Source organism: Elephas maximus, chromosome 16 (assembly GCF_024166365.1).
Source record: "Elephas maximus indicus isolate mEleMax1 chromosome 16, mEleMax1 primary haplotype, whole genome shotgun sequence".
Lineage (NCBI taxonomy): Eukaryota > Metazoa > Chordata > Mammalia > Proboscidea > Elephantidae > Elephas > Elephas maximus.
Genome location: NC_064834.1, coordinates 44127248 through 44148147, shown reverse-complemented (window position 1 = coordinate 44148147; position 20900 = coordinate 44127248). Strand labels below are relative to the sequence as shown.

Here is a 20900-nt window from a genome sequence, read left to right as displayed (position 1 = left end):
ATACAATGGTGGAGAGCACTCCAAGGGGGAAGAAAACTCCCTGTTGTAAAGCAGTGAGTCAGGACCTATCATGAGGTGAAATGGCAGGTATTACGGGAAAAATTAGTGACTTTCTTGATTCCCATTTTATCATAAAATTTACCAGTTCTATTAGTATCTTGAAGTACCAGCAGTGGAGGGGGAAGAAGGTTACTTCAGACAAATACTAATAAAATCCCATACTTTATTCTATCTTAACAAAGAGGTAACATTCAATCTTTTGGTCCTGCCTAAATATACGTTCCTGGAGCTTTCCTAACGTCTGAGAGTTCTCCAGGATAGCCACAGTCTCTAGATTCAGAATCTCTGGATTCTTTTCCTGAAGTTTGGGTTTGGATTTTATTCTCTTCTACCTATTTAGTCTTCATCTTTTCCAGGCTATCAACATGTTAAAACTCTAACATACTGGCCTACATTTCTCACTTCTGTTCCTATTCTACCATCCACAACTAACCACATTCGCATCATTCCAATGGGAGAGAAAATAACCTAAGGCTAGCTTCCACAGAAAAGAATAGCAAAGAGGTAGTGAGTGTGATGGAATCCCTGGGTGGCTCAAACAGTTAAGCACTTGATGACTAGCTGAAAGGTTGGACGTCTGAATCCACTCAGAAGCACCTTGGAAGTAAGGCCTGTGATCTGGTTCCAAAGGTCACAGCCTTGAAAACCCCATGGAGCAGTTCTACTCTGCACACATGGGGTCAACGTGAGTCAAAATTGACTCAACAGCAACTAATAACAAGTCTGACTGAAATTCTATTTTGTAGTTTCTGTTTATTTACAGCAAATACAGATCTTAATTGTCAACCAAGTATTTAAACTGAACAAACTGCTGTTATTGTTGTTAGTGACCACTGAGTCAACATGGTGGCCTTATGTATAACAGAATAAAACATTGCATTGCCTGGCCCTGCGCCATCCTCACAATAGTCGGTTATGTTTTAGCCCACTGTTGCAGCTATTACGTCCATCTATCACATGGAGGGTTTCTCTCATTTCTTGCTGACCCTCTACTGTACCAAACATAATGTCCTTTTCTAGCAACTGGTCTTTCCTGATGATGTGTCCAAAGTTAAGCAAGATGGAATCTTGCCATCTTTGCTTCTAAGGAGCATTCTGGTTGTACTTTCTCTAAAACTGATTTGTTCATTTTTCTGGCAGTCCATGGTATATTCAGTATTATTCGCCAGCACAATTCAAACGCTTCAATTCCTCTGTCTTCCATAATCACTGATCAGCTTTTGGATGCATATGAGGCAACTGAAAAGACATGACTTGGGTCAGGCGCACCTTAGTCCTCAAAGTGACATCTTTGCTTTTTCACATTTTAAAGAGGTCTTTCCCAGTAAATGTTTCCAATGCAATACAACACTTTGATTTCTTTCTTTTTTTTTTTTTAGTGTTTTTTTTTTTTTAATTTTTATTGAGCTTCAAGTGAACGTTTACAAATCAAGTCAGTCTGTCACATATAAGTTTATATACACCTTACTCCATACTCCCACTTGCTCTCCCCCTAATGAGTCAGCCCTTCCAGTCTCTCCTTTCATGACAATTTTGCCAGCTTCCAACTCTCTCTACTCTCCCATCTCCCCTCCAGACAGGAGATGCCAACACAGTCTCAAGTGTCCACCTGATACATATAGCTCACTCTTCATCAGCATCTCTCTCCTACCCACTGTCCAGTCCCCCTTCCATGTCTGACGAGTTGTCTTCGGGAATGGTTTCTGTCCTGGGCCAACAGAAGGTTTGGGGACCATGACCGCTGGGATTCCTCTAGTCTCAGTCAGACCATTAAGTATGGTCTTTTTGTGAGAATTTGGGGTCTGCATCCCACTGATCTCCTGCTCCCTCAGGGGTTCTCTGTTGTGCTCCCTGTCAGGGCAGTCATTGGTTGTGGCCAGGCACCAACTAGTTCTTCTGGTCTCAGGATGATTTAAGTCTCTGGTTCATGTGGCCCTTTCTGTCTCTTGGGCTCATAATTATTGTGTGACGTTGGTGTTCTTCATTCTCCTTTGATCCAGGGGGGTTGAGACCAATTGATGCATCTTAGATGGCCGCTTGTTAGCATTTAAGACCCCAGATGCCACATTTCAAAGTGGGATGCAGAATGTTTTCATAATAGAATTATTTTGCCAATTGACTTAGAAGTCCCCTTAAACCATGGTCCCCAAACCCCTGCCCTTGCTCCACTGACCTTTGAAGCATTCAGTTTATCCCGGAAACTTCTTTGCTTTTGGTCCAGTCCAGTTGAGCTGAACTTCCCTGTATTGAGTATTGTCCTTCCCTTCACCTAAAGTAGTTCTTATCTACTAACTAATCAGTAAATAACCCTCTCCCACCCTTCCTCCCTCCCCCCCTCGTAACCACAAAAGTATGTGTTCTTCTCAGTTTATACTATTTCTCAAGATCTTATAATAGTGGTCTTATACAATATTTGTCCTTTTGCCTCTGACTAATTTCACTCAGCATAATGCCTTCCAGGTTCCTCCATGTTATGAAATGTTTCACAGATTCCTCACTGTTCTTTATCGATGCGTAGTATTCCATTGTGTGAATATACCATTATTTATTTAACCATTCATCTGTTGATGGACACCTTGGTTGCTTCCAGCTTTTTGCTATCGTAAACAGAGCTGCAATAAACATGGGTGTGCATATATCTATCTGTTCGTGTGAAGGCTCTTATTTCTCTAGGGTATATTCCGAGGAGTGGGATTTCTGGGTTGTATGGTAGTTCTATTTCTAATTGTTTAAGATAACACCAGATAGATTTCCAAAGTGGTTGTACCATTTTACTTTCCCACCAGCAGTGTATAAGAGTTCCAATCTCTCCGTGGCCTCTCCAATATTTATTATTTTGTGTTTTTTGGATTAATGCCAGCCTTGCTGGAATGAGATGGAATCTGATCGTAGTTTTAATTTGCATTTCTCTAATGGCTAATGATCGAGAGCATTTTCTCATGTATCTGTTAGCTGCCTGAATATCTTCTTTAGTGAAGTGCGTGTTCATATCCTCTGCCCACTTCTTGATTGGGTTGTTTGTCTTTTTGTGGTTGTTTTTTTTTTTTTGACAGAATCATATAGATTTTAGAAAACAGGTGCTGGTCGGAGATGTCATAGCTGAAAATTCTTTTCCAGTCTGTAGGTGGTCTTTTTAACACTTTGATTTCTTGACTGCTGCTTCCATGGGCATTGATTGTTGATCCAAGTACAGTGAAAACCATGACAACTTCAATTCCTTTGCCATTTATCATGCAGCTGAACAAAAAGCACTATCAAAAATAATCTGAAATCTAATCCGCTATAGTCCACCTACAGATAAATAAAAGGTAACTACGATTGAAAAAAAAAATGAAGCAACTTTTCAAAAAACATTATTGTACATCACAGATCCTATATTATTAATAGTTTCCACTTTTATTAAAGTAAATTAACCCTGGTAAACAATTTTCAAAATCACTACATCCTTAAAGTAAACAATATGCTAAACAAAGGAAATTAACATGGAGTATACACAAAGCTGAAACAATTATAATAGAAATTATGGGATCTACAAATAATCCTTTAAAGAGTTAAAAGAGGGAGAAAGCTCATATACTAAATTCTGATTTCCTCTGATTTGACAATATTCTGGTGCAGATTTATTACTTCAATTAGAAAAATAAAATAAGGTTTCTCCCAAGTACTCTGTAATAATACTTGGGGAAAAAATAAGGAGCAAAGAAGCAAGTTGAACACTGTTGTATTTATATGACACCATGCTTACTGGGAGTTCTAACAGCTAACTCTTGGAAACTTTAATTATACTCATTTTTAAGCTTTTCATTATTGAAAATATCAAAAGTAAACAAAGTCAACAGGTTAGTATAATAACTCCCATGTACCTATGAACTAGCTTCAACAATTAACATTTTTCCATTCTTTCATCCGTATCTTTACTCACTTGCTCCACAGACATCTTAATAATTTTTTATAGTTCTCTTTGCAGTAGGATTTATATACATTGAAATGTACAGATCTTAACTACACAATTTTGACAAATGAATACACCCCTATGGAGGCTAGAAGTCTGAAATCAAGATGTTGATAGAGCCATGCTACCACTGAAGGCGCTAGAGAAGAATCCTCCCTTGCTTCTTCATAGCTTCTGGTAGTGGTTGGCAGTCCTTGGCATTCTTGCACTTGTAGCTGCATCACTCCGATCTCTGCTTCCATTGTCACGTGGTCTTCTTCCCTCCTGTGTATATCTCTGAATCTCTCTCGCCTTATAATGACACCAGTTATTGGATTTAGGTCCCACCCTAATCCAGTATGATCTGCAAAGATCCTATGTCCAAATAAGGTCACATTCACAGGTACTGGGGACTAGAACATAAATACAGCTTTTTGGGGGACAACCCCATCTACAAATATACAACCCACTATACCCCCATCATGATTTACAACATTTCCATCTCCCCAGAAAAGTCCCCTTGAGTCCCTCCTCAGGCAATCTCCCAATCCAGAAACAACCACTGTTCTGACTTTTTTGCACCTTAAATAAGTTTTGCCTGCTTTAGAACTGCATATAAATGGAATTACAGTACGTGCTTTTTTGTGTTCACCTTCTGTGGCTCAGCATACCTGACAAATTCATACATGTTGTTGCATATATTCAGTAACTTAACCCTGGTGGCATAGCGGTTAAGTGCTACGGCTGCTAACCAAAGGGTCGGCAGTTCAAATCCGCCAGGCTCTCCTTGGAAACTCTATGGGGCAGTTCTACTCTGTCCTATAGGGTCGCTATGAGTTGGAATCAACTCGACGGCACTGAGTTATTCCTTTTTGTTGCTAAGTAGTATTCCACTGTATAAATATAGCACAATTTGTGTATATGTTCTCCTTTTGATAGCCATTTGGGTTTTTTCCAGTTTTTGGCTACTGTGAACAAAGCTGCTATGAACATCGTGAGGACACGTTTTCATTTCTCCTTGGTAAATACCTGGAGTGAAACTGTTGACTCATAAAGTAGGTGTATATTAACTTTATAACTACCAAGCCTTTTTACATTGTTAGTCTTTTTATTATTAAGCTGCAGAAGTTTTTAATTCAAAGTTAATACTTTAAAAAAAAAAAAAAGCAATTTAAGACCTTAGCATAGAAGGGCTCCTACTTGCCTCAGGCCTGCCATTTTTTAGCTAATTTTATACCAGATCTGACTGCTGGTAAAGGTTAACGTAACACCACATACATGAGAAAAACTTCTGACACTTTGGCTGGTGAGTAATTAACAAATTAGACGGATTTTACTTAAGTATGGAATAACTATAAACCAAAACAAAACACTGATGAAATCCATTCTAATCAAGAACCAAGAAAGATAAGGGTAAAAATAAACAAAAATAAGCATTTTATGTAAGTAAAAAAGAGTAAACTTTGATTTATTCTATTTCCTAAATTATTAAATAGCATTAAATTAAAATTCTTCTTTTAAATCTTACCTGTTTCATAGCTGTTTCACCTATTTTGTCAGAATGTTTTCGAATACTTTCCAAAAAGTCTTTGAGATCAGACATGGAGATTTCTTTAATATCTTCACGGAGTTTAGGAAGATTTTCTATCATTAGCTGACAAAACCGGTACTGACTAACTCGTGGAAAATACACATTCTCTAACTGTTCCATAGTTTTTAGAGCAGAGTAATACCTGTGATAGGTTAAAAAGAAAAGTGTAGAAAAAGTTCTCATTGATTTTAAAAGTAGGTCGAAACAATTAATCAATTCATCACTCCCAACAAAAAGGATACTGTTACAGTTTTAACACTTACTTACATTTACTAAACACAAACTATAAACCATATGTAACTTCCTTGTTCCACTTATTTCAGTTCATCTAAACTTATAATGGAAACCCTCGTGGCGTAGTGGTTAAGAGCTATAGCCGCTAACCAAACGGTCGGTCGGCAGTTCAGATTCACCAGGTGCTCCTTGGAAACCCGATGGGGCAGTTCACTTCTGCCCTATAGAGTTGCTATAAGTCGGTATCCACTCGAGAGCAACGGGTTTGGTAAACCTATAACATCACGAGCATTACCATAATCATCATAACACCTTAAATTTGTGTTTGAATATTTAGTTATCTGATATGTGATTTCTAGTATCTCTCCTATCCACACACCATCACCACCAAAAAAATGCATAGCACACATTTAATTCAAATTATAGCAAAATTTACTTTAAAGGACTTTTTTGAAAATTTACACTACTAGTTGGGGCAATGGGAAACACTATTACGTGTCATAATAGCCAGGTGAAAAAGTACTGGTACAGCATTTTTTCAAATCAACAAATATTTACTAAATGTGTATTTATACTTATATGGCATTGTGTAACATGCTAGGTATGCCATCCAAATTTTATCTTGGTTATTGAAAATTCATTAGAATTGTTGTAATATAAACAAATAAAATGTATTTAGGTGACCGTGTTTTTTTATAGTTGGGAGAGGTGTCAATACAATGATTTTGATAGCGCCTATGATGTTACAGATTTACAGGAAGTGAAATAATGGGCTATACCTTTTCTGTAACCCATAACATTTCAAATGCAATTGATCAGTCAACAGTCAAAGTACATATTTGACTGTGGCCTGTTTGCTGACTTGATTGAATTAGGTATATCTGAAAGGTATTCTCTCTACAACAGGCATGTTTTCTGAAAATTCACGATAATGTCTATAAAACCTGTCGCAGTTGAGTCAGTTCTGATTCATAGCAACCCTACAGAACAGAGTAGAACTACTCCATGGGGTTTCCAAGGAGCAGTTGGTGGATTTGAACTGCCGACCTTTTGGTTAGCAGCCATAGCTCTTCACCACTGCGCCACCAGGGCTCCAATCATGTCTATAATATGTTTGAAATCATAAGTGATGGATGCTAAGTGAGAAGTATTACCAGTAGTTTTTGCAACCTACTACAGACAAAATCAACTGACTTTATAGCACAACTGCACTTCCCTTCATGCTGCTCATCCCTCACCTCCCATCCTGGAGCTTCCCTGTGTCACCGAGGCATGAGCCATCACAAGGCCTACTTTGCACCAACACATACACAACCGAGGAATGTAGGCAGTTAATGCCAGTAGGTTAAACCTTCAGCCAGTGGGAAAAGGAAGCCAGAAGATAAATTCTGCTCTGTTCATTCTAGATGCAATGTCCTGATTTACAATAATTTATACAAACTCCCAGAAGGGCCTTTGTAATTAATTAATAGCCAGGAGCGGCTAACTCAACAGCTCACCCTCATATTTGCTCTCCCAAGTTCTCTGTCTCATTTCCCTTTCCCTCAATCCTGCTTCTCACCTTTTCTGAGATTACATTCCCTCAAAAGTAGTAAAATGTCAAGGTTTTATGTCAGACTTTGCTTTCTGGGGCACCGCAGCTACGACACATAGAAAGTTTACAATCTTAGGCACAGAGATGTGAGAAACTAGACTCTGGATCCTTTCTAAAATTTATCCACAAATCTCCCAAGCTTGATATATTTCTAAATGCAGGAAAATTCATATCATAACAGATTACTATTTCTACATGATGCTGTTTTTTAAAAAATTATAAAAATATCCACAACCATTAGAAAAATCCAAAAATTATAAAGAAGAAGATAAAAAATAATCATGATCTGATCCTACCATGTAGCAATTAACTCATTTACATTTGGCCACATCTCATCTAGTCATATTACTACAACATTTCCAGTTATATATCCTTTTTAACAGTATCAACAAATTTACCTTATAATTAAAATTATTTAAAAATAATTACCCTATTTGCAAATCTATTGTTATAATGTAATCGTGTTGCAATTTTAAGTCTCCAAATAAATGCATTCACTTTCATTCCTTCTTGAAACACCAATAAAATGATAGTGAGGGTTTTTTTTTTTTTTTAAAGCATAAATCCTCATGGATGGAAAGAAAAGGAGAGGAGAGACAACACAATTTTAAAAAGCTGGAAAATCAACAAACAAGTGATAAAGAACTCAGCAGACCTGAGAAAACTGAACCCTAACCCAATAGTTGAGAAGGCTAAAATCAACCTAATTCATTCTGCTGTTAGTTGCCGCTGAGTCAGCTCCCACTCGTGGTGACTTTATAATGAAGCGAAAGGCCACCAGGTCCTGCGCCACTTCATGACTGCTGGCACCTCTGAGTCCACTGTTGCAGCTATTGTGTGGTGCCTTCCAACCCTGGGAACTCCTCTTTCTGACAATATTCTGTTGTGATCCATAAGGTCTTCATTGGCTAATTTTTTAAACAAATTGCCAGGCCTGTCTTCCTAGTCTGCCTTAGTTTGGAAGCTCCGCTGAAACCCTTCTGCCACGGGTGACTCTACTGGTATTTAAAATAGCTTCAGCATCATACTAACACGAAAGCAGTTAGTATGATGTTAGTACAGTAGAACAGACTGACAGATGGGTGATGGAATTTATTCTGTAGAATCCCCAAAAGACCCAGGAAGTGTCTGCAATTCCATGACTCCTGGAAGTGGGAGTACAGATACTGGTTAAAAATCTGTCTAAAACGTCATCAGACCCTAGACTCTCTCCCCTACTCCAGGCATCTAAGCAATTATCCTTTCCCATCTTGGCAAGAGACTAAAATAGCTGATTTCTAAATAGGGGACACTAGGCGAGGTTGAAGACAACCGTACTGTTCTGAAAACAAGAGAATTAGTTGAACCCATACGTATTTGACAATTTATCTATATATTTATATTACAGTTATATATGTAAAATTTCAGAAAGGAAAGAGAAAACACTGTAACAATGAATCAACAGACTACTGGGGGAAAAAGAAACATCTGGAGATCAAAAAAGAGCTCTTAGAATTTAAAAATCAGAGAGCAGAAGTGAAAAAAGCACTTAGCCCTTGATTGTATGCAATGTTAATATGTCGGCACGTTAATCAATACTGATTCCACTCCTGTTCAGTTGTCTTTCTGTCCTTCATCAACATTATCAAACTTTGCTATCACTTACCAAGGGCAAGGATCCACAAATAAATTAGTAAGAATTGCTTTACTGGATGATTCTGATGAACAAACTGCATGAGCAAACAACAGTGTAAGGTAAAATGCAAACACTACTATAATATAAAGTAAGTCTATATACACTTTCAGTAATAGAAAAAAAGCAAGATTTTTATTAAAAACAATTAGAAAAGAAACCAACTTACCTTTTTGCACTCATCTGTTCTTTTAGCTTACTGTACATTTCCAACACTGCATTAAAAAATATATAACATATTTTAGCTTTCAAACAGAAATAAAGCATTTTGAGAAATGAAAATAAAGCAGGGAAGAGTATATTATAAACTTATTAGTCTTCTCTAACATTACAAATAAAATATTATAGTTCGAGAAAATGAAACCATGTTTTAATATCCACATATACTGAACATTATAGCAGAGACCTGGAACACTTGTATATGCTGACACTCATGAATCAGAACCCATTCCAAGGCAACCTGTACAACTGAAACATTAACCTACAAGTACCCTATATTCAGAAATTTACTAACACCTCTTCCCTACAGAATTGGGAGTCTGGACTTCAGTTAGTTGAGAGAGAAAGCTAAGTGACAATGAGATCAATTGATTTTGATTCAACATACTAAATAACACTGTAAACAAAAATTTATACCAAATCCACAAGGAAAGAAAAACCTCAAAAGCTCACAGCAGAATATTTATACGCCAATGTTCATTGCAGCAATAGCCAAAAGGTGAAAACAACTCATGTGTTCATCAAACAATAAATGGATAAACAAAATGTGGTCATCAGTACAATGGAATATTATTCCACCATAAAGAGAAATGCAGTTCTAATACATAAAGCATGGATAAATCTTGAAAACATTATGCTGAGTGAAATAAGTCAGTCACAAAAGGACAAATATTGTATGATGCCACTTATATGACACAGGCAAATGTATACAGACGAAAAGTTCACTAGTGGTTACCAGGGGTGGGAGGAAGAGAGAAAAGCGTAGTATTAAAAACATTATGCTGAGTGAAATACCCACCGACTGTCATCAAGTCAATTCCGACTCATAGTGACCCTGTGGGACAGAGTAGAACTGCCCCATGGGGTTTTCAAGGCTGTAAGTCTTTACAGAAGTCACTGCCACATCTTTCTCCCGCAGAGCAGCTGGTGGATTCGAACCACCCAGCTTTCAGTTAGCGGCCAAGTGCTTAACCACTGTGCCACCAGGGCTCCAGGGAAATAAGTAAAATGCAAAAGGACAAATACTGTATGATCTCACTAATATGAAACACCTAGAATAGGCAAATGCATAGAGACAAAGTTTATTAGTGTTTACTAGGGGTTAAAGTGGTGAAGGGTGTATGTGGGGATGGGGAGGTAATGCTTAAGGAGTACTAAGCTTGTTTGGGGTGATTAAAATAGATAGTGGTCATGGTTGCACAACACAGCAAACATAATTAATGCCAGGAATTATATATTTAAAAATGGTTAAAATGGTAAACTTTTTACTTTATATATTTTGCCACAATAAAAAAAAAAAAAAAACCAAGGAAGTCAGCACAACTTGACCAAGGCAAAGCCATAGAAGCTTCATAGACACATTCAAACCCTGAGGGGTCAAATTACTTACTGGGCTAAGGGCTGGGGACCACGGTCTCAAGGGACATATAGCTCAATTGGCATAACATAGTTTATAAAGAAAATGTTCTGCACCCTACTCTGGTGAGTAGTGTCTGGGGTCTTAAAAGCTTGTGAGTGGCCATCTAAGGTACTCCACTGGTTCCACCCTGCCTGGACCAAGGGAGAATAAAGAAAACCAAAATCATAATGGAAAATTAGTCCAAAGGACTAATGGACCACAACTACCACAGCCTCCACCAGACTGAATCCAGTACAACTAGACAGTGCCCAGCTACCACCACTGACTGCTCTGACAGGGACTACCTGGGCAGACCTGGAGAAAAATGTAGAACAAAATTAAAACTCACAAAATAAGGACCAGACTTATTGGTCTGACAGAGACTAGAGAAACCCTGAGAGTATGGCCCCCGGACAACCCTTTTAACTCAGTACTGAAGTCACTCCTGAGGTTCGCCCTTCAACCAAAGATTAGACAGGCCGATAAAACAAAATGAGACCAAGTCTGCACACAAGCCCAGGGGCAAATACAAGAAGGCAGGAGGGGAAGGGAAGTTGGTAATGGGGAACTCAAGGTTGAGAAGTGAGGAGTGTTGACACGACGTGGGGTTGGTAACCAATGTCACAAAACAATATGTGTATTAATAATTTAATGAGAAATTAATTTACTCTGCAAACCTTCATCTAAAGCACAATAAAAAAATTAAAAAAAAAACTTATAGCAGAGAGTGAACTATAATGAAAGATACTATACTGAACATGACAAAGCATCTATTTAATTTTATCCTTTTTATCAAGGGCCCCAAAATGCAATTATTCAATAAACTTGTTATAAGCTTCAGCAAGATAACACACTGTCACCAAAAAGGTTTTAATGCAACCATATAGATTACCATTCATCCTTAGTAGAATTTCAAATTATAAAGTGAATAGTAAATTATTATTGGCTTATCAAGCAGCTCACATTTTCCTAGACCAGAGAGATAAACATTTTTTTCTAGGTTTTCTATAGTCATAAGTGCTACTCCCCAAGTCTCAACAAGTTTACAAAAGATATTGTTTACTTGTCTCACCTTTCTAGGCAAAGCATTATAGTGAACACATAACCTGGGACATAGCCTAAAACTGTTGTTTTAGGTATGAACTATCTTTGAAGTCTCCTGTTTTATCTCAATAATGCATGTAAATTTTACATCTATCTCATGTTATTTTCATATTAAAAATAACGCTTCCCTCAAAAACAATCATGTAAAATTAATGCACTAGCAAAATGCATCACATTTATCCTATGACTTCTTATATCCCCTCATGCTCCTCCTAACCCAAGGACGAATTAGGCAACTGTACTGTAGTTGACAGCTAACTCATCTTTATTCACACTAGATTGTAGGATCCTTCAGAGATGGGTGTATGCCATTTTCAACTTTTTATTTCCAATCCCTACCATAAAGACTGACACAAAAATGTATTTTAGAATGGATATTTGGATAGAAGGATAGATAGGGGAAAGGAAGTAGTTCTGGATGTGGCTATTGGGAATGCAATGTTCACATGACCTCAGAGTTGCTGCCCAACCTTGAAACAAACAGCAGGAACAGAACTCGACCTCTACTTCCTTTAATTTCTCTATTTCAAATAGCCCGCCAGGGGAATACACTGAATTCAGCTCTTTTTCATTCCATCACTACCTAATTTTTCAGGCTTATTACCACACAGGGACAAAGCTTTCAAACTTAGAGGCTGTCTTTCATGGCAATTACAATGTCTCTGAGTAAATATCATTATAAGAAAGCAGGTGTCTCAATACTGAAACCTATTATAATAAGCATTTTATTTACTCAAAGCTATTGTGCAAATATTCTTGGTTGATCAGGTATTAAACTGAGTATAATCTCAATGACTCTAAAATAAAGAAAAGTTATTCGTACAAGCCAGAAAACAGTAATATATATATTTTTAAACTAATAATAAAATAAAACTGCTGATAGTTTTAACATATAATTTGTATGCGAAGCTAAACTTACACTACATAAGTATTATACAAAACATCTCATTCTATTTTCCCAGATATGGAGGTTTAGCTTCCTTCCTAAAAAAATAAGGGAAAAAATGGGACACTGAGGTGGATTTAGCTTACTATATTAATAAAAAATGACATATACCTGGCTCCTTTTGTTTGAACAGGATGCATCCAACTTAAAGTACATTAAATCCAGGTAAAGAAAATACTGGTTAGTTTCTTCAGGATTTATCTGATGTCCCAGTAATATCTGAGCCCTAACAGAGAGACCAGAAACTCAGAAATCTAAAAAGTCAGTCTTTCCAAATACAGGAGGAAAGGCAAGGAAGAAAAACAAGCACTTTCTGATGTTATCTTATCAGCAAAATGAAATTATGAGAAAGGCAAAATAATCCTTAACTGACAAAAGAAAACAATGGCACTAGAGGTACAAAATTAGACAAAGGTGAGAAATGTAATAAAAAGACACTCATCCCCATGGGCAAGTATTCAGAGGAAAAACAAAAAAGCGGGGACAAAGAGCCAACTAGGCAGGGATGAATGGAAAGGTAGAGGTTGTTCTAGGAGACTGATATAACAGATAATCAAATAAGGGTTTTATAACACAGGAGAACTATGAGAATTCAGGGGTGAAAGTAGACAGGGAATAATAGGCTTTGTTGGGAGGCCAAATAATGTGTAATTTCCATAATAAAGAATGACATGCTATCACTAAATTACACCTTTACCAAGTCAAACATTCTGTTATAGATAAGTTTAACTCACCTGGAAGGCATAATTGCAATTTTTCTACTACAGTTGTAATATTCCTCTGCTGAATTCTACATCGAATAATATCTTCTGTTTGGACTATCACCTTAGAAAAGAAGAAATACTCATATTTTTAAATGAACAGTTAAACAACATTCACATATTGGGCACACACGATGTATCATTTTCTCACCTCTTTTCCAGCATCTTGAAACCTTCGGTTGGTATCAGTAACTTGCACCTTAAAAATAATTTCACCCTAGTTAGACAAATATGCATAAAACTGCCCTGATGTAACTGCTCACCCTTGTAATCAGATCATGCTTCATGAGAAACTTAGAACAAAGAAATGCAAATTCAAATTAACTCTACAGCTTGAACTTGAACTTTTGATTGAAAAGGGCTTTTGTTAACTTCAATTACTTATGACAGTTCTTTTTAACATATTCTGTGGCAAACTTCTCAAATTTACTCAGGATTTTTGAACTTTACTTGCTTCTCTAAGTCTGTCAAACAATTCAAATCACTGACCCAATTGACCACTGGTCCCTTTTTGATACCTTCAATGAGGTCTATGTGCCATTCATTGTCTGTAGGAAATGGCAATTGCATTTTATGGTAATTAAACATTCATATTTTGCTGAATGCAAACACTGGGTGGTTGATTAACATCAAACACGGAAATCTCCAATCCACAGCAACATTTTAATGCTACAGGTGCAGGCAAAGTTCAACCTCAAATTTTCCCACATACTAAGTGACTCATTAGGTCATCATAGTAAGGAAGCACATTCTGGTTTATTAAAAATCTCATTAATTTCTGAACAAAGATGCTCAGTGACCTCATTGATGCTGTATATGGTCTCTTGTTATCTGAATATCCTTTATATAATGGTTTTCTAATCATAATCTTTGGTGGACCAGGGTCCTTCTAAGTTCTCCAAATGTAAAGAAAGATAAATAGGACAATTCTTAAATTAAATATTTTATATTTTAATGGTATAAATTCAGGTCTCATTTTATACATAACTGTTTTGCTGTATGGTAGGAAATGTAAATCAATTTTATTTAAGAAAATTATGCATTGCTGTTAAATAAAACAGTTTCAATATTTTAAGAACACAATATAATAAGTTAAAATATTTTTAGAGCACAGCTTTTTATCAATATTGTACTGTTGCTTTAAAAATTCTAAAACTGCAAAAAGGGCCTTTCTTTGCACACATTTTTTTAAGTTCATTTCCCTGCATAGAAAGAAATCCTGTTAAGTCAATGCATTACTGCCTTCAGGAAAAGAAATTACTGTATAGTTGCCATTAGCATGACAACTGCGCTAACAGAGCATAAAGACAACTGTGCTAATAGAGCATAAAGAGCAGTCCCAGACACATACACTAACTCACTTCTTCAAAGGAGCACATTTAATAATGTATACACTTTTGTGCCTATACAGTATAAATGGATACTTAATTAGCACAAAAATAAATAGACTTTTCATATATTTCTCACCTTCAGTTTTTCTGCATCAGTCCTTACTTTAAGGAGCTCTGTAATTGCATCTACAAAACCTTGATGATGAAAATTACACATTTTTTCGATTTCCTTATCATGATTACGGATACAAGCATCTAACTTTTCCATAAACTTCTTGTGTGCATTTGGCTGATCATCATACACAGACCTGTATGTACATAAAAAGAAAACTAAAATTAACTTCCCATTTCACCAAAATTTATTCTTTATTAAACCTGATCTTTGCAACAGATGATATCTTAAACTCTGAACAGATAAATTTGGTTGATAGTAGTGCCTTCACTAGAAATAATTTCGGTGAAAAAGTATTTAATTTATTAATATTTAAGTTAACCCTGGACACCGAGGCTTGGGAAACTTCCCTAATTTGCAATACTCCCTGCATGTTGCCACACAATGCTCTGGGAAAAGTTAAGTGCTGTCCAACCGCCTCCCCTGGGAGGCGACAACTGGATCCTGGGCCTGGAACTCTCTTGGAAGCTGCACCATGCACGTTTTCCCATTGCTGATTTTACTCTGCATTCTCTTGCTATAGTAAACCATAACCATGAGTACTAACAGCTTTGCTGAGTTCTGTGAATTCTTCTAGCAAATTACTGAACCTGAGGGTGGTCTTAAGACCTCCCAAACAGTACCCTCCAACTGCTATCTATTCTCTGAGGCTCAGTTCAAGTTTCACCTCCCCCAAGAGGCCTTTGTCAATCATTGCCATGTGAAGTAATCTTTTTATCTGAAGGATATGTAAACTTACAGCTGATAACACTCATTCTGACATATAATCATATATTACTTTGTATTACGATTTAAATGTTTCATGCATACATCATGTATTTTACTTCCCTAAAAAAAAAAATAGCTTCTTGAGTGCAGACATCATCCTTTAGGCTTTTAATGAGTACCTACTATAATATTAGAGACAGCAATACAGAATAGCAATTATTAAGAACTTGGGCTCTGTAAGAGCTAAGCTAGAACTAGGATCTGCTCTTGGGCATCTATTTTCTACCTATGCTACTCTCTTGATCTCGTCCAGACTTGTAGCTTTAAATTCCATAAATACACTGATGCCTCCTGAATTTATATTTCTAGCTCTGGCCTCTCCCCCTTAACTTCAAAGTCATATATATCTCTAACTGAATGTCTAATGAGTCTAAGTATGTCCTCCTGATCTTCCTCCCCAAACCTGTTCCTTCCATAGACTTCCCCATCCATTCTTCTTGTTGCGCAGGCAAAACAAAACAAAAAAACCCTGGACTCATCCATGACTATCCTCTTTCTCTCAACCTTTCCACCTCCCCCTCTTGCCCAAACAATCCAGTAAATCCAACCATGTTCTCACTACCTCCATTGGTAGCATCCTGGACAAATCATCACCATACCTTGCTTTAGGTTATTGTCAATTGCTTCCTAATTGATCTCCCTGATTCCATCCTTACTCGCCTTTAGTCTGTTCTCAACACAGTAGCTAGAACGATGCCATTAAAACAAAAGCCAGATCCTATGTCTCTCCTCCATAAAAAACCCTATTTCTCTTTTAGTAGCCCATAAAGTCCTACATAATTTTGCCCCATGTTACCTCACTGACCTCATTGTCTACTACTCTCCGCTCTTATTCCATACCAGCAACACAGGACTTCTTGTGGCTCCTTACACACACCAGGCAAATTACTATCCTATGCTTTGCACATTCTGTTTTCTCTACCTGGATCACTCTTCTCACATATGGTTGCCTCCTTGACCTCCGTCAGGTCTTTTATCCCCTTCTTGGTGAAACTCTCCCTGGCTACAATATCTGAGTTACAGGCACAAGTGCACACGCACACACACACACATACACACACACAAAATCCTCCTCCCTGTTTTATTTTTCTTCTTTTATATTTTCTAAAATAAAGGAGATTATCACTGTATCATTCATATCTTTCATATCACTGTAGAATATACTCTCTTTCATTCTTTTATTCATTATCTGAATTCTCCAACAGGAATGTAAGTTGCAAGAGGGCAAAGTTGGTCTGTTTTGTTCCCTGTTGCATCCTCAGTCCTAGAACAGTGCCTATCATATAGCAGACACTCAGTAAATAAACAGTGAGTAAAAGGATGGCTGGATGGAATTAGAAATGCCACTTACTAGCTGTTCGACCTCAGGTAAGCCATCTGACTTCTCTAAATCTCAATTTTCTCAACCACAAAATGGGAGAAAAAATTGTATCTACATCAGAGTGTTATGATGTTTAAACATATGAAAAATTCTTAGCACAATACATATTACTTAAATATAATACTTGCTCATGATTATGACAAGTGCTTGTTTTTTTTTTTTTAATATACTAGCTACTAGCATAGTATGCAATAAAAGACAGCCAAAATCCTGAATAATTGAATAGCTGGCTGTAAATATCCAATAAATCTGGGCTAACACTCAATTATACATGCTAAAGGGTTTGACTACCACTAACACTTGACATTTGAATGGAGACTTTTACATTTTTACATCTAGTATTTCACTTGTTTCTTATGCCATATCAGAGAAAATATCAGTGCCCCTTTTCACAAATGAGGAAACAGGCACAGAATGGTAAATGACTTAGTCAATGTAACCTTAAACTGGTAAATGACTGAGGTAGTACTAGAATCCCTACCTAATGCTTTTCCCACAACCAATACATATAGTTAACAAGAACTCTTAATTAAACATTTTTTTTTATTTATTTCTTAGGAAAATCCATGTGCAAAAAAAAAAGTTTATCTAACTGACCTCGGCGCTTTATAAACAACAAATTTACATTTGTTAAAATTTTCCTAAGATTTTTCACATATTGTAATAGAACAGTTTGATACTTACATAGCTCTTAAAGTATCAGGTAGTAAACAGAACATACTAAAAGAATTATACTTTAGAATGCCCTACTACAAAAAAAAAATACTACAGGGCTCCTCCAAAAAAGGGTCTAACTCCCTTTGTGAACCCAGAGGCAAAGGTTATGCCATTTAAAAATAATTATAAATAAACAGGAAGAAAAGAAACAAAAGTCTATTTTATTTTGGAAAGTGCTTAAAATCCACCCTTTGGTATATGTCTTTCTAATTTATTCTCCAGAGTTTTAAAAACAAAACTATTCCTGTTTTATAGCTATTCAGGACACTATCAGTGTATCTACTGTAGCATTCTAGGTGGGCTCCTCTTTTGCCATTGATGTTATAAAACCAAAAACCTGTTGCTGTCGAGTTGATTCCAACTCATAGCAACCCTAAAGGACAGGGTAGAGCTGCCCCATAGGGTTTCCAAGGAGCCCCTGGTGGACCTGAACTGCTGACCTTTTGCTTAGCAGCTGAAGCTCTTAACCACTATGCCACCAGGGTTGCCACTGATGTTATAGTACGGAGGAAAAAAAATATATGAAAGTATATGCAATACCCACCCTCCATTAATAGAAAACCAAAGCCTGACGCAGGTGAATTATTCACATTCCCTGCCTTCTGCTATTAAAATAGAACCATAAATCCTAATTAAAGAAATAAAAACAATATCAAAGAATTAGTACTGTGAAGAAGAAAGAATAGATCCTAATCTACCTATAACTAATTCTCAGTCTCTCCTGACCCTTGATAACCATTTGCTATTTCAGACAAGAATACAAACTGCACCCCAACCATGTGCCGCCCACAATCCACATCAAGGTCACTCTGAGCAGAGTTCACAGAAATAATGAAGTCAAGGTACAGAAAGGTTCTAAATCACAGGAATAAACCGCATTTAAAGAAAGTGCTGAAGGGTCGGGCAAGTGCCAGAACTCAAAATTTATCAAATGACAGAAATGTTGGCTCTGGAAAAGACTCTAAAAAGTTTTTAGTTCTGAGGTGCATATTTTAATAGATGGAGCACTCAAAAAGGAATTACTCACTACATGCAGTGGATTTAATCCTTTACCCATTCTGATGGAATATAATATTAAAAACAACTAGTCCAAATTACTGTATAAGACCATTATAAGATCTTGAGAAACAGTTTAAACTGAGAAGAACACATTCTTTTTTTTTAGAGGGGGGAGGGAGGGAGGGAGGATGGGAGAGGGTTATTTACTGATTAGATAGTAGATAAGAACTACTTTAGGTGAAGGCAAGGACAACACTCAATACAGGGGAGGTCAGCACAACTGGACTGGACCAAAAGCAAAGAAGTTTCCTGAATAAACTGAATGCTTCGGAGGTCAAGGGAGCAAGGGCGGGGGTTTTGGGACTATGGCTTCAGGGGGCATCTAAGTCAATTGCCAAAATAAATTCTATTAAGAAAACATTCTGCATCCCACTTTGAAGTGTGGCGTCTGGGGTCTTAAATGCTAACAAGTGGCCATCTAAGATGCATCAATTAGCCTCAACCCACCTGGATCAAAGGAGAATGAAGAACACCAAGGTCACAAGATAATTATGAGCCCAAGAGACAGAAAGGGCCACATGAACTAGAGACTTACATCATCCTGAGACCAGAAGAACTAGATGGTGCCCGGCCACAACTGATGACTGCCCTGACAGGGAACACAACAGAGAACCCCTGAGGGAGCAGGAGAAAAGTGGGGTACAGACCCCAAATTCTCATAAAAAGACCAGACTTAATGGTCTGACTGAGACTAGAAGAATCCCGGCGGTCATGATCCCCAAACCTTCTGTTGGCCCAGGGCAGGAACCATTCCCGAAGCCAACTCATCAGACATGGATTGGAGAGAGATGCTGATAAGGAGTGAGCTACTTGCATCAGGTGAACACTTGAGACTATGTTGGCATCTCCTGTCTGGAGGGGAGATGGGGGGGGCAGAGGGGGGTTAGAAACTGGCAAAACGGTCACGAAAGCAGAGACTGGAAGGAGGGAGCGGACTGACTCATTGAGGGGAGAGTAAGTGGGAGTAAGGCGGATATAAGTTTATACATGCGAGACTGACTTGATTTGTAAACTTTCACTTAAAGCACAATAAAAATTATTTAAAAAAAAAAACTAGTCCAGAAATTTGCTAATTAGGCCAATAATAAATACGTGACTGAACAGAGAAAGGCAGGAAGGGAGAAAAGGTGCGTATGTATGAAGACTTGAAAGGGTAAGCAAGACAGCAAAAGCAACTCTTATCCTAAGAATCTGTTGACATTGTACAGAGAACAGGAATTATCAACCTTTTCTCTGAAGAGATCGATGCTTAACTATAGAAATAATTTGGAGAAGTGGTGGGGGAAGAAGGATATGGACGGAAGATGTACACTACCTGTCAATAATTCCCCACAGTGACTTAACTGGCCAAGGAGAGAAGTCAGGTCTGTGGCTTCTGGCTTAATGATGGTGATAATAAAAATAACAAAAGCAAACAGCCAAGCACCTACTATGTACTAAGTGTTTTACACTCTACCTCATTAGTCACTACAGCTTTATGATTTAGGTTCTCTTATCATCACAACTCACAAACGTAGCTTGGGAAGACTAAGACATTAGTCCAAGGTCACACAGCCCAAACCAAAAACCTAAGCCATTGCCATGGAGTTGATTCTGGCTCATGCCAACCCTACAGGACAGAGCAGATCTGCCCTGTAGGGTTTCCTAGGTTGTAGCTGATGGGTTAGAACTGCCGACCTTATGGTTAGCAGCCCAGTGCTTAAACACTGCACCACCAGGGCTCCTGTAGTAGTAATAGTACCAGTAGTAGAGCCAATATTTTACCCCAGGTCTACCTGGCTCCAAAGCCAGTGCTCTTACCCATTATGTTAGATAGGCTCACCAATCAGAAATGGTGATAAGTAGCATGAAATGCAGAGAGGAAGTAATGGGCCTAGCAACCAACTAGATCACCTTTGAAGATCAACAATTGAGAATGACTCAATAAGGAATCCCTGATGTGCACTGTTGCATCCATCAGG

The 20900-nt window shown here is 37.5% G+C and overlaps 1 protein-coding gene across 2 annotated transcripts in view; it reads right to left on the bottom strand.

Moving 5' to 3' along the window:
* The window catches only part of EXOC6 (exocyst complex component 6), a 217991-nt gene that overhangs the window by 154480 nt on the left and 42611 nt on the right, over positions 1-20900 (bottom strand). For both annotated transcript variants that reach the window (XM_049856026.1, XM_049856027.1), the window contains exons 2-6: positions 14979-15150; positions 13663-13710; positions 13485-13575; positions 9252-9297; positions 5520-5724 (exon numbers count right to left, since the gene is read on the bottom strand). In XM_049856026.1, the coding sequence (XP_049711983.1) occupies positions 5520-5724; positions 9252-9297; positions 13485-13575; positions 13663-13710; positions 14979-15150 (562 nt within the window). The remainder of the gene's footprint in view (positions 1-5519; positions 5725-9251; positions 9298-13484; positions 13576-13662; positions 13711-14978; positions 15151-20900) is intronic.